The sequence below is a fragment of the Panulirus ornatus genome, chromosome 4 (genome assembly GCF_036320965.1).
Source record: "Panulirus ornatus isolate Po-2019 chromosome 4, ASM3632096v1, whole genome shotgun sequence".
Lineage (NCBI taxonomy): Eukaryota > Metazoa > Arthropoda > Malacostraca > Decapoda > Palinuridae > Panulirus > Panulirus ornatus.
Window position 1 is genome coordinate 75,176,512 of NC_092227.1, and position 12,255 is coordinate 75,188,766.

The following is a 12,255-nucleotide window of genomic DNA, read 5'->3' on the forward strand; positions in this document are numbered from 1 at the left end:
TCATGGCAATGGTCTGGTCATCGTCTTACTAAGTGTCATAGCAAACAATACACTTCTTGCAGGGTTGGTTGAGACCTATACCCAAAAGACTGTATCTTATATAACACTGTAAGACAGCGTGTTCTAGTTTGTGTCATGAAGTAGTGTCCTTATGTTAACTGCTGCTCTCCGATCAGTTATGAACATCGCAAAATTCAAAAACAAAATACCTTAGCTGTTTACAATATCTGGTAAAGTAGAAATACATGTGATAAACACGGTGTCATCCACTAGAATATATTTTTAGACTCGACACACAGGTGGGCACAATTGTTCCCCAGTGTGAGGCAACTCGGTCTGAGCCACAAACACCCTCCTACTGTATCTCCGAGATAGCCACACACAGCGAATCCGCACACGAGCGGCGCGCGTCGCAGCCTCCCTTCAGTCCCAGTATCATTAGTCTTACAAGAACTCCATGAACGGTTCTGCTCTTAGATAAAGGACTGTGGAGTGACGTCCATAATGAGAAATTAGTTTGAAAAAATCATCTGCATATCATGCTGGGTACTGCATCTGTGAATGGTTAATGTCTTCACATAAACTAATCGTCCTTTTAACAGTACGATATTTCATTAACAAAGATTTGTCTCTCAAACACTCGTAATTAAGTTGACAGCTATGACGTTTCTCTATGGTGGTCAATAACGCTCGTTGTGAAGAACGTGGCGTTTTCAGAGCCAACTACATTTTTTTTCTCTATCGTGACCGACTTGCCCGAATCATATCCATCTCGGCTGAAGAGAAAATAAAATGTGAGAACACGAGAAGAAATCAGTCAGAGTTCCTGTTATATAACCAAGCTTAGCTCGTTATTCTGTTGGAATCGGTAAGCAATGAACTCCGTTTTCTCTACTGTTGATGAAGATTAGGCGAATGGAGTTAGATGGTCGAATGAACTAATGTATGGGAAACAGATGACTGAAAAATCACATGGGAAATGAATGGCCTCTAATGAGACTGGAGAGCAGGAAATGATCTACAAGTAGTCACTGATCTGTAAAGCGCGATCGCGACTCATCTCTCAATAAACATTTGAGTTAGGCTCGCCTGATCGCGCTGTCACTCCATTCAACTGACTGCTGTTGTGTAAACGTTCAGAACAATATCCACTATTTTTTCCCCTGATTACTGCAACCAACCAGGAGTCAAAGCCACTGTAATTGATTATTGCCGCATAGGAGCGAATTTATTGCTTTGCCTCGGTTCCTGGGAACTGACAGATGATAAAGAAAAAAAAAAAATAAAGCGCGTATCGCTGCACATAGATATGTAATAAGTACGGAAACCATGTTTATTATAGGCTTCGTGCATAGTGGGAGATCATGCTGTCTTAGGAGTATTCTTAAAATCTGAAGAAGTCGTTAAAGAAGTATCTTTAATATCTGAAGACGGTGTTCGAGACTTTTCGGATGGTGGATGTAGCATGTTGACGGCCTTAATGACCCTTACAGTTGATGGAAACCAAAACCAACCAACCAATCAACCAACCTATTGAACTATTCTGAAACACAAAAGAGTTCTGAACATTTTTTTGAGTTGTGTAGCTCAAGGTTATGTTTTATATTCTACATTCCTCCTCCTATAATACTGACCTCATCAACCAATAATCTCCCTCAAGTTCTGAGCCGACGATTCAACTAACCTTTGTACTTCCTATAAACGCCAGTCCTCCCTACTTGTCAATTTTACTTCTCATCTCACTCAAACTATTTACCTCAGCTTAGATCTGCTTGACATCTAAAGATATTGCACGTATACTCACAGATCTGCTTGACACCACCTCAAGATATTGCAAGTATAATCACATAGACTACAAGTCAGGTCCTTCCTATTTTTGTCTTTAAATTTCCTCGATTCATTTCTTTGAGAGAGTCTGCTGCTTAACCTCCCGACTCTCAGTATATCAGTGACAAATCGAAGTCTGCGCGAAGCAGAAATCGGATCTGGTCTCGCACGTATTTCTTGTCAGATCAGTTGATTGGTGGAGTAGGCTACACGGGGATGGTCCGGTACAGCTACACAACAGTTTGCAAAGTCGACCGACTTCCTCGCCTTCCCAACATAAAACTGAACCTCTTTTTACTTACTGTAGTGTTACGCATTTCTTCCTCTTTTGTATTATTACTTTTTTTTTTCTGGGTGCCTTCCCCTCTGGTTAGGTTAGGTACCACTTGACAGCGCCCTACGTCCTATGGACACCGTATAAACGCACGGGACTCGGGGATGCGTCCATTCAGTCTCTGTTCCTTTCCCTCCACAACCAGACTGTGGAACTCTTTGACTTCTTATATTCTCCCCCGACTCCCATGTCCGGAGAGGGTCTATCGTGATTTCAAAAACTTGAGAAATTTTAATTTTTAGATAATAGACTCCACCTTGACCTGGGCACGCGTGTTTGCTGGGTCATTAGGCCTGCAAAACCTTTTGATTTCTGACTGTATAAAGTCCCTGTACAGTGATCCTACAAATACTATCTAAACCTATGGGGGGAAATAGATAAATGGATAGTTAATGAATACAATTCACAAAACAAGATATGAAATACTGAATCAGAAAGTTGGTAAGTGGGTAGTGTGTCAACGTGGTGGCAAACACTGGCCAGTGGGGGCAGCATCCACTGGTGAAGGACGGCGAAAAGATGGGATAGATTCTAGAAAGTCCTTGATATGAAGTACGCACCAACGTTATGGAACATTAACATCGGTGATCCGTCAGTTGCACACCGCAACAGAACCAGCCCCAAACAAAAACCACACTCAGCTCCAGGCCAGCAGCATAACGAGCAAATTGATCCGTCCACCACACAACCAGCCCAAAGCTAAAGCAGCCACACCCTCGCCACAGAGTCGACCAGACGAAACGCCTTACATCATCTTGATTATTACACTTTTCTTATGAAAGATAATCAGGTTATCAATTATACTGAGGTTATTATCACTGATATTGTACATGATGAAGCTTGTTTTTCCCATCTTAAATACTTATCATTTTTTTTCCTTGATTCATAGTATCCGTTGCAGCCAAAAAACTATGCGGTCTAATTGTTAGGTTGTTTGAGCATGTTGGACATCTTGCGGGACAGACTCCTGTGATATATGGCTGTAGGTGGGTGGCGCATGTGCACATAAACCTGGGCACATGTAGTCAGGGTATTCTTATAGAAGAGAAGACAATAGACACTATGACTAGGTGCACTGAGCTTCTTGTTTTGGTACGGAACACCGCCGTATTCGCCGATTTCCAGTCATGAACATTTTAATTTCTCATACTTTTTGGTATGCGCATGCGCGCTACCGCCTCATGTTGCCTAAGGAGTCGGTCATGACGTCATCATTTTCAGTGTCCTAGTATACACCATCGGTTGACGACTACGTTTTCTTGTCTTCGTTAAGGGATATATTGCTCCCATCTGTCCGGCCTGGTCGGTAAGCACGGCGAAGTTGCCAGATGTATAATGACTACCCCCCCATACACAGTGCCAATAATCAATCCTCTTCCTTGACATAATTCAGATTCCTGGCTGCTGAGGTGAAATATTTTGTTAAAATATCTTATTGTTGAGCGGAATGGCTGTGCCGCAATATGAGAGGTATGGAGAGGGTAAATGAGTGGATGATGGTTATACTACCGGACAAGGCCATTCGCCGTTCAAAGCATGGTAACCAGGGAGGGAGGGCATAGTGGTGGTAAGGGAGGGTGTGGTGGCCGGGGAGAGAGGGAGTATCGGCGGTGAGGGAGAGTGTGGTGGCCAGGCAGAAAGGAAATAGTGGTCGTGGAGGTAGGGTGTGTTGGCCAGGGTGGGTGGTGGTGGTGGTGGTGGTGTGGTTACCCTCCGCTGGGGCAAGCTGACGATGGCCCTAATCTGCTAATAACCTATTAACTGTCTACAATGAACGGAACCTATTACTTTACCGACGAAAGTGGCTTTGCTTGCCCTCCACGTTACAATGACTGTACTTGTAAACACGGTGCACCGTCACGTATGTTGCAGAGTGCTACATGCTTACGTCGTCCACTGTTAAATGTTAACCTTCTCTGTGGACTCACGGTACACATGTGTTGTCTTACGACGGTGGCAGGTGGGGAAAAAAAGGTCTTCTGCTACTTTCACTGGTCTGCATCTTCGTCGGCTGTGTTAAGACCAGACAACCTCGCCTGTGTATCTATGCAACGTTACGATGACCTCCATATTCATGCCTTTGTGAATGACCTCACCATGACTAGCGATGATCTACCCTAACAATTTCCCACACAGAATGACCAGTTATGACGTGAGCTAACTAGTATTGCTGATTTCTGATGACCTCTCTCCGGCAGGGGGCAGCGCTGTGCGCCACCACCGCCGCCAGAAGCGCTACATAGGCCAGTTCGGGGACATGATCCGGTTCGCCACCCAGCGAGAGGCGCTCCTCTACAACAACTACGGCAACCACTGCGGCACCCAGGGCGGCGACCAGCCTGTGCTGGACGAGGTGGACAGGTGGGTGAGGTGGCGAGGTGGGTGAGGTGGCCAGGTGGGTGATGTGACCAGGTGAGTGAGGAGGCCACATTACGTATCTTCTGAACTTTCCCCAATTCCTTGTGGAGATCTGCATCATATGCATCTCAGACCCAACCATCACACCCCAATCACCGACCGAATAAGGTCTTTGTAGGCTGTTTCCTTAACCCACTTCGGTGCATCAGAGACAGACCTGTCGTCGCTGGGGAAGTCTGTCTCTTTTCTTAAAGGGTAGAATAAGTTTGGCAGCGACCAGGACCAGTCCTTACGGATACTTCATTCCTCCAAAGTGGGTTGGAAAGTGTGTGTGTGTGTGTGTGTGTGTGTGTGTGTGTGTGTGTGTGTGTGTGTTTGGGGGGGGGGGGGGAGACGCCATCGAGTTCATTTGCCAATAATACCTTGAGGAGCCAACCTCGAACCTCATTAGGGCCAGATGCTCTGGTGGGGTCCAACCCCTTCCACAAGCTTCCCCACGCCTGACTCTTGTGACCTCTATACCACATATTCTGGGACCGACCTATCTTAACAATGGGACAGCATCCCTAGCCACAACTCTACTACCTAAATGACCATTCAAAGCCACCTCCACCTTACTGACGATGATCTCTGCCACATCATGGATGACCTAGGAGTCGTCTCTCTACCTATATCTATGTACCTCCCGCAAGGCCTCTGGTCATGTCATATACGACCTGCCACACCATTCACATACCAGTCACGAGCGCATATCTTTTCCCTCTATCTCCCATGGAAGCTGCCTCCACTTAGCCTATAAATTTGTAGTACCTCTTTTCTTAAATCTAGCAATTGCAGTTTTCCTGATCTACATAGAAATAGTAAAGTGAAAAATATTTAGTCATCCTGAAAATCAGTTGCTCTCGTTTTCTTTATTATTTTTATGGGAGGAAGAACTAGTGTAATTATATTGAGAGAGGAAAAGTGAATGAACTGTAATAGTTATGACTTCGAAGTATGTAACATATTGTAGAAAGGTATTTGATTATCTTTCATTTCAATTTCAAGATAACTTAACTCACTTGTTTCGCAACATCAAAGAACTTGATCCTGCATGAGCTGGATAGGACTGTAATCTAAAATTCTTTCACATATAATCTTATTATGTAATGACGAAATTTGATGGCTTACACTAATTGTGTTGCATTCGCTGTCATCTTCCACCGACCAAAATGTAGTGTAATTACGTAGCGTTTTTCTAAATATAAAGGATAGATTTACCCTTGTAAACCTTAGAATTTCAACCACTTGTAGTACTTATCGTGTGCTTAAAAATTTCGTTTTAACTTTTGCTGACGAATATCTTCAATGCTCTTTTTCCCCCGTACATGTGTGGCGGGTGGGCAGGTGTTGCTGGAACCACGACCGGTGCTACATCGAGGCGCAGCGTGGTCCATGTGCCTCCTCCTGGCTGGGTCCCGCCCTGGTCAGGTACTCCTGGAGCTGGGATGGTCAACACCTTCAATGTGGTCAGTTCTGTGTTCCCTCGCACCCTACCTCCATCCCTCTGGTCCCTTCCTCATCCCTCACCATCTTTCTAGGCCCTCAACTATCCCCTCTCTATTCTGCTCCCTTCAATATGTCCAGTTCCTTCTCTTTCTTTCTCTCTCACTAAGGTAAATTCCCGGCTTTCCCTTCCCTCACAGAGGTCAGTCTCTTACGTCCTCTTCCGTGGTTGTGACCTCCCGTTCCCTGCAACTCCTCCTTTCATTTCTCATCCTTTGTTTGTCGTCTTCACATGTTAATTCATCGTTATTGCAGACATTTTTTGATGAATTACCTAACGAGTGAGGGAGACGAGAGGAAGGGCCCGAGCAGGAAGTGGGTTACCTCCTCGGATGTAGACATAGACTAGTGTTGTCCAGCAGCCAAAGCTCTCTGGCCTTTTGAAAGGCTAAAGTTCAATATCTTTACTCTGAAGACCATATCACTCCACGTTTATCTTCCATTCCTATGCCTTTAACTGCAACGGAAATGATGAACTGTTCCTGTTGGCAATTACCCTCGGCGGGTAATACGGACTGATACAGTGATCAGGAGAGAGAGACCTTTTGCTACTTCAGGTCCTTAGGTACGACGCTATATGATCCTTGAGTACGTGTGTACGGTCTTTGAGCGCGACGGCGTCACCGCTGAGTTCGATGGCTTGGCTTTTAATCTGATCCTTTGAAGCTCTGGTCAAAAGTCAAACCAAGCCAAGGGTGGAGACTTTGTGTTCGTCCTGAGGGGGTTAAGTACCCAACGTTCGTCATGGGGGAGGGGGATGAACTAAATCAACGTAAGCTGATGTCTTGCGCTTATTGAGGATTTCTTGTAAACGTCGGCCACTGTCATTAAGGGGTCTTATCAGGATACCCGCTTCTTTCAAAGGAGAACACGATGAGCATATCAGGCCTGGGAATTTCCAGACCGAAAGCACCTGAAAATCTTGCTGAAATACTGTATGTACACACCACACTGAATTCTACCAAGAACTACGGAAATTTTCGCATATTTCACCATATACATCAAAACTTTTTTTTCTTATATTCTATTACGCTGTTGCTATGTTCACTTTAAGAGCAAGTAGTTATCACAGTAACGAATCCATAAATAAATTTCCATTACTGATACATTACGCTTCTCAACTGACAGTGCCTAAGGTACGACAGTACAATCCTTTGGGCATGACAGACTGGCCATTGCTCTTACACTTAAAACATCAAGTTACAGGTCGTACCATCGTACCTAATGATCGAAACGCCGCCGTGTTCAAGCAAGGGGCCATATACGTCGCGCTCAAGAGGTTTTATGGAAGCACTTGTGATGAGTGAATGTTGGTGACGCCACTGTTTATGTCGGTAGGTGAGGACGACGAGTGCAGGATGGCGTCGTGCCAGTGTGACGTGAGCGCTGCCCAATGCTTCACCAGGCATCCCTGGAACCCTGAACTCAAGCGTTACTCCATCTGGGACATCCTGGCCTGAATGTCCCTCCAGCCGCCTGGTGACTGCCAGCGTCGGAAGACATGTGAACGAGAAACTATTTGTGCCCATGTGTACAAGTCAAGAGGAAAAGATAGTACGGCTAGGCTACGCTTGTACATACGAGGACACTCATGGTAAAACCGACATTCCATCGCAACGCTATTCCTGTCTTTACTCAACTATATCACTTTTCATTATATTACCCTCGATCTTGTACATAGCGTCTTGTGTCTATATTTTACTATATCATTCTACAGTTACTATGTATGGTATTGTCTAGATCAGCGGTATTTGATCCGCGGTCCGGAAGAATGAGGAAAAAGAGATATATTGTAATAAATAATTGTAAATACTAATCGTAGGTATAAGGAAAAATATTCTGATTATGGAAACAGTATATAGAATGTAGATATTCAACGTAATCTGGTGACAAATCTAGAGATAGAGATACCATTTCCCATGTATGTATATATTTTCAGTTTTAACGGCCTGATCAAAATTTCCATTGCCCTCTTTGGTCCTCATTATTTTTCTAAAGAGTGCTACTGGCATAGACTGACTGAAAATAACAATAGCTCGATCATGTCCCTTTCAATCCATTACATCCTACAAATGTGGGTGTCTGTTGTTAAAGGTATGAGACGTGAGGCTTCCTGCCACTGACTCTATAAGCCTGCCACTGACTCTCTATAAGCCTGCCACTGACTTTCTATAAGTGGTTATGTTCCACCAGAGAAGCTCCAGCATGCTTACTACTACTACTACTACTACTGCTGCTACAACTACCACCATAGAGATAATACTACTACTCAACGTAACCATAGTATGAATGATACTGACTGTAATACAAATGACAGTAATCACTCATATCTTTAATTCATTCATTTCTTTCTCTTATGAAATACATTAATTCTATGGTCAGTAAAATTAAACACTTAACTCATTCAGCCCGAGGATATGACCCTTGGGTTTCATGGCTTGGCCTTTAATCTGATCCTGTAAGATCAAGTTGAAGGTCAGGCAATCATACCCAAGCGACGTACCGTCGTGCTCAAGAGTCGTACTGTCGTGTTGCAATGGTGAAAACAAACATAAGTGGGAGAGTCTAGGAGGCAGACTATGTTGCATAATGGATCACAAAGCTGCTTATAACGTCAGCTGCCTAACCAAGTGGATCTCCATAACAATGAGCCAGGACCCAGCTACAGTCGACCAGGAAACACCGTCACCACACACAAAGGGAACATGTTGGTAGCCATGTACGTGTCTAGTTTACGGAGTACAGATCAACTAACTACACATTAAACCTCATGAGTATGATGGCACCTTCCTTGAGCACACTGCACGACACTTTGAAAGTCGTTCTCAGAGGTCGGAGCATCGTGCTCAAGGGGTTTAACACTACATGGCATCTAAGATCCTACAGCGATCTTTGCTACATAGCAAGTAAAAGTCTGATCGCCGTATGACACTTTTCATGGTCACTGAAATTATGCTATACCATGATTTATGTAGTAAATTAAACACACAAATATCTCAACACATATGATGCTACAGCTCGTTTAGTACTTAATCTTGGAGCCACATGTAAAGTTTTCGCACTTCCATGTGCACGATAATTTTTCTCTTATTACGTACTACCAGAACTTTAAGCACCAGAAACACCTGTAATTAAGTGTGTGTGTGTGTGTGTGTGTGTGTGTGTTATGTACTCTCTAAGTTTCTAGATATTATTCTGTAGAAGCCGCAACCAAAATGTAAAAATTGTAATACAGATATAAACAACTGTGTAACCACCAGCCACGACAGAGTAGCGATTCAAATCCACGCTTTCTACGGTGGACTAACCATCTCTTGCCGTGATCTTGCCACATACCCGTAACTCCAGGCACTTAGGCGCAGCATCCATGGCGTGGGTCTTGATCTCAACCTTCCAGCGTACTCGCTAAGACATAACCTGCGGGTGATGGATTGATCACCAGGCACGTACTTCTACGTAGTGCACGTGAGGTCTAAAGGCCTGTCTACACGAGCGGGCCTGATCGGCGGGCTTGCCCGTTAACGGGCATATTACTGTTGGCGATTACCCTCGGCGGGTAATACGGACTGATACAGTGATCAGGAAAGAGAGACCTTTTGCTACTTCAGGTCCTTGGGTACGACGCTATATGATCCTTGAGTACGTCTGTACGATCTTTGAGCGCGACGGCGTCACCGCTGAGTTCGATGGCTTGGCTTTTAATCTGATCCTTTGAAGATCTGGTCAAAAGTCAAACCAAGCCAAGGGTGGAGACTTGTGTTCGTCCTGAGGGGGGTTAAGTACCCAACGTTCGTCATGGGGGAGGGGGATGAACTAAATCAACGTAAGCTGATGTCTTGCGCTTATTGAGGATTTCTTGTAAACGTCGGCCACTGTCATTAAGGGGTCTTATCAGGATACCCGCTTCTTTCAAAGGAGAACACGATGAGCATATCAGGCCTGGGAATTTCCAGACCGAAAGCACCTGAAAATCTTGCTGAAATACTGTATGTACACACCACACTGAATTCTACCAAGAACTACGGAAATTTTCGCATATTTCACCATATACATCAAAACTTTTTTTTTTTATATTCTATTACGCTGTTGCTATGTTCACTTTAAGAGCAAGTAGTTATCACAGTAACGAATCCATAAATAAATTTCCATTACTGATACATTACGCTTCTCAACTGACAGTGCCTAAGGTACGACGGTACAATCCTTTGGGCATGACAGACTGGCCATTGCTCTTACACTTAAAACATCAAGTTACAGGTCGTACCATCGTACCTAATGATCGAAACGCCGCCGTGTTCAAGCAAGGGGCCATATACGTCGCGCTCAAGAGGTTTTATGGAAGCACTTGTGATGAGTGAGTGTTGGTGACGCCACTGTTTATGTCGGTAGGTGAGGACGACGAGTGCAGGATGGCGTCGTGCCAGTGTGACGTGAGCGCTGCCCAATGCTTCACCAGGCATCCCTGGAACCCTGAACTCAAGCGTTACTCCATCTGGGACATCCTGGCCTGAATGTCCCTCCAGCCGCCTGGTGACTGCCAGCGTCGGAAGACATGTGAACGAGAAACTATTTGTGCCCATGTGTACAAGTCAAGAGGAAAAGATAGTACGGCTAGGCTACGCTTGTACATACGAGGACACTCATGGTAAAACCGACATTCCATCGCAACGCTATTCCTGTCTTTACTCAACTATATCACTTTTCATTATATTACCCTCGATCTTGTACATAGCGTCTTGTGTCTATATTTTACTATATCATTCTACAGTTACTATGTATGGTATTGTCTAGATCAGCGGTATTTGATCCGCGGTCCGGAAGAATGAGGAAAAAGAGATATATTGTAATAAGAGATTGTAAATACTAATCGTAGGTATAAGGAAAAATATTCTGATTATGGAAACAGTATATAGAATGTAGATATTCAACGTAATCTGGTGACAAATCTAGAGATAGAGATACCATTTCCCATGTATGTATATATTTTCAGTTTTAACGGCCTGATCAAAATTTCCATTGCCCCCTTTGGTCCTCATTATTTTTCTAAAGAGTGCTACTGGTATAGACTGACTGAAAATAACAATAGCTCGATCATGTCCCTTTCAATCCATTACATCCTACAAATGTGGGTGTCTGTTGTTAAAGGTGTGAGGCGTGAGGCTTCCTGCCACTGACTCTCTATAAGCCTGCCACTGACTTTCTATAAGTAGTTATGTTCCACCAGAGAAGCTCCAGCATGCATACTACTACTACTACTAACACCACTGCCCACTACTACTACTACTGCTACTACAACTACTACCAAAGAGATAATACTACTACTCAACGTAATCATAGTATGAATGATACTGACTGTAATACAAATGATAGTAATCACTCATATCTTTAATTCATTCATTTCTTTCTCTTATGAAATACATTAATTTTATGGTCAGTAAAATCAACCACTTAACTCCTTCAGCCTGAGGATATGACCCTTGGGTTTCATGGCTTGGCCTTTAATCTGATCCTGTAAGATCAAGTTGAAGGTCAGGCAATCATACCCAAGCGACGTACCGTCGTGCTCAAGAGTCGTACTGTCGTGTTGCAATGGTGAAAACAAACATAAGTGGGAGAGTCTAGGAGGCAGACTATGTTGCATAATGGATCACAAAGCTGCTTATAACGTCAGCTGCCTAACCAAGTGGATCTCCATAACAATGAGCCAGGACCCAGCTACAGTCGACCAGGAAACACCGTCACCACACACAAAGGGAACATGTTGGTAGCCATGTACGTGTCTAGTTTACGGAGTACAGATCAACTAACTACACATTAAACCTCATGAGTATGATGGCACCTTCCTTGAGCACACAGCACGACACTTTGAAAGTCGTTCTCAGAGGTCGGAGCATCGTGCTCAAGGGGTTTAACACTACATGGCATCTAAGATCCTACAGCGATCTTTGCTACATAGCAAGTAAAAGTCTGATCGCCGTATGACACTTTTCATGGTCACTGAAATTATGCTATACCATGATTTATGTAGTAAATTAAACACACAAATATCTCAACACATATGATGCTACAGCTCGTTTAGTACTTAATCTTGGAGCCACATGTAAAGTTTTCGCACTTCCATGTGCACGATAATTTTTCTCTTCTTACGTACTACCAGAACTTTAAGCACCAGAAACACCTGTAATTAAGTG

General features: G+C 43.9%; 1 protein-coding gene across 1 annotated transcript in view; it reads left to right on the plus strand.

The window, feature by feature from the left end:
- The window catches only part of LOC139745670 (basic phospholipase A2 acanthin-2-like), an 11,969-nt gene extending 809 nt beyond the window's left edge, over window positions 1-11,160 (plus strand). Inside the window, exons 2-4 of the mRNA XM_071656065.1 lie at window positions 4,360-4,522; window positions 5,906-6,027; window positions 7,403-11,160. Of these exons, the coding sequence (XP_071512166.1) occupies window positions 4,360-4,522; window positions 5,906-6,027; window positions 7,403-7,524 (407 nt within the window). The 3' untranslated portion in view covers window positions 7,525-11,160. The remainder of the gene's footprint in view (window positions 1-4,359; window positions 4,523-5,905; window positions 6,028-7,402) is intronic.
- The last annotated feature ends 1,095 nt before the right edge of the window (window positions 11,161-12,255 follow it).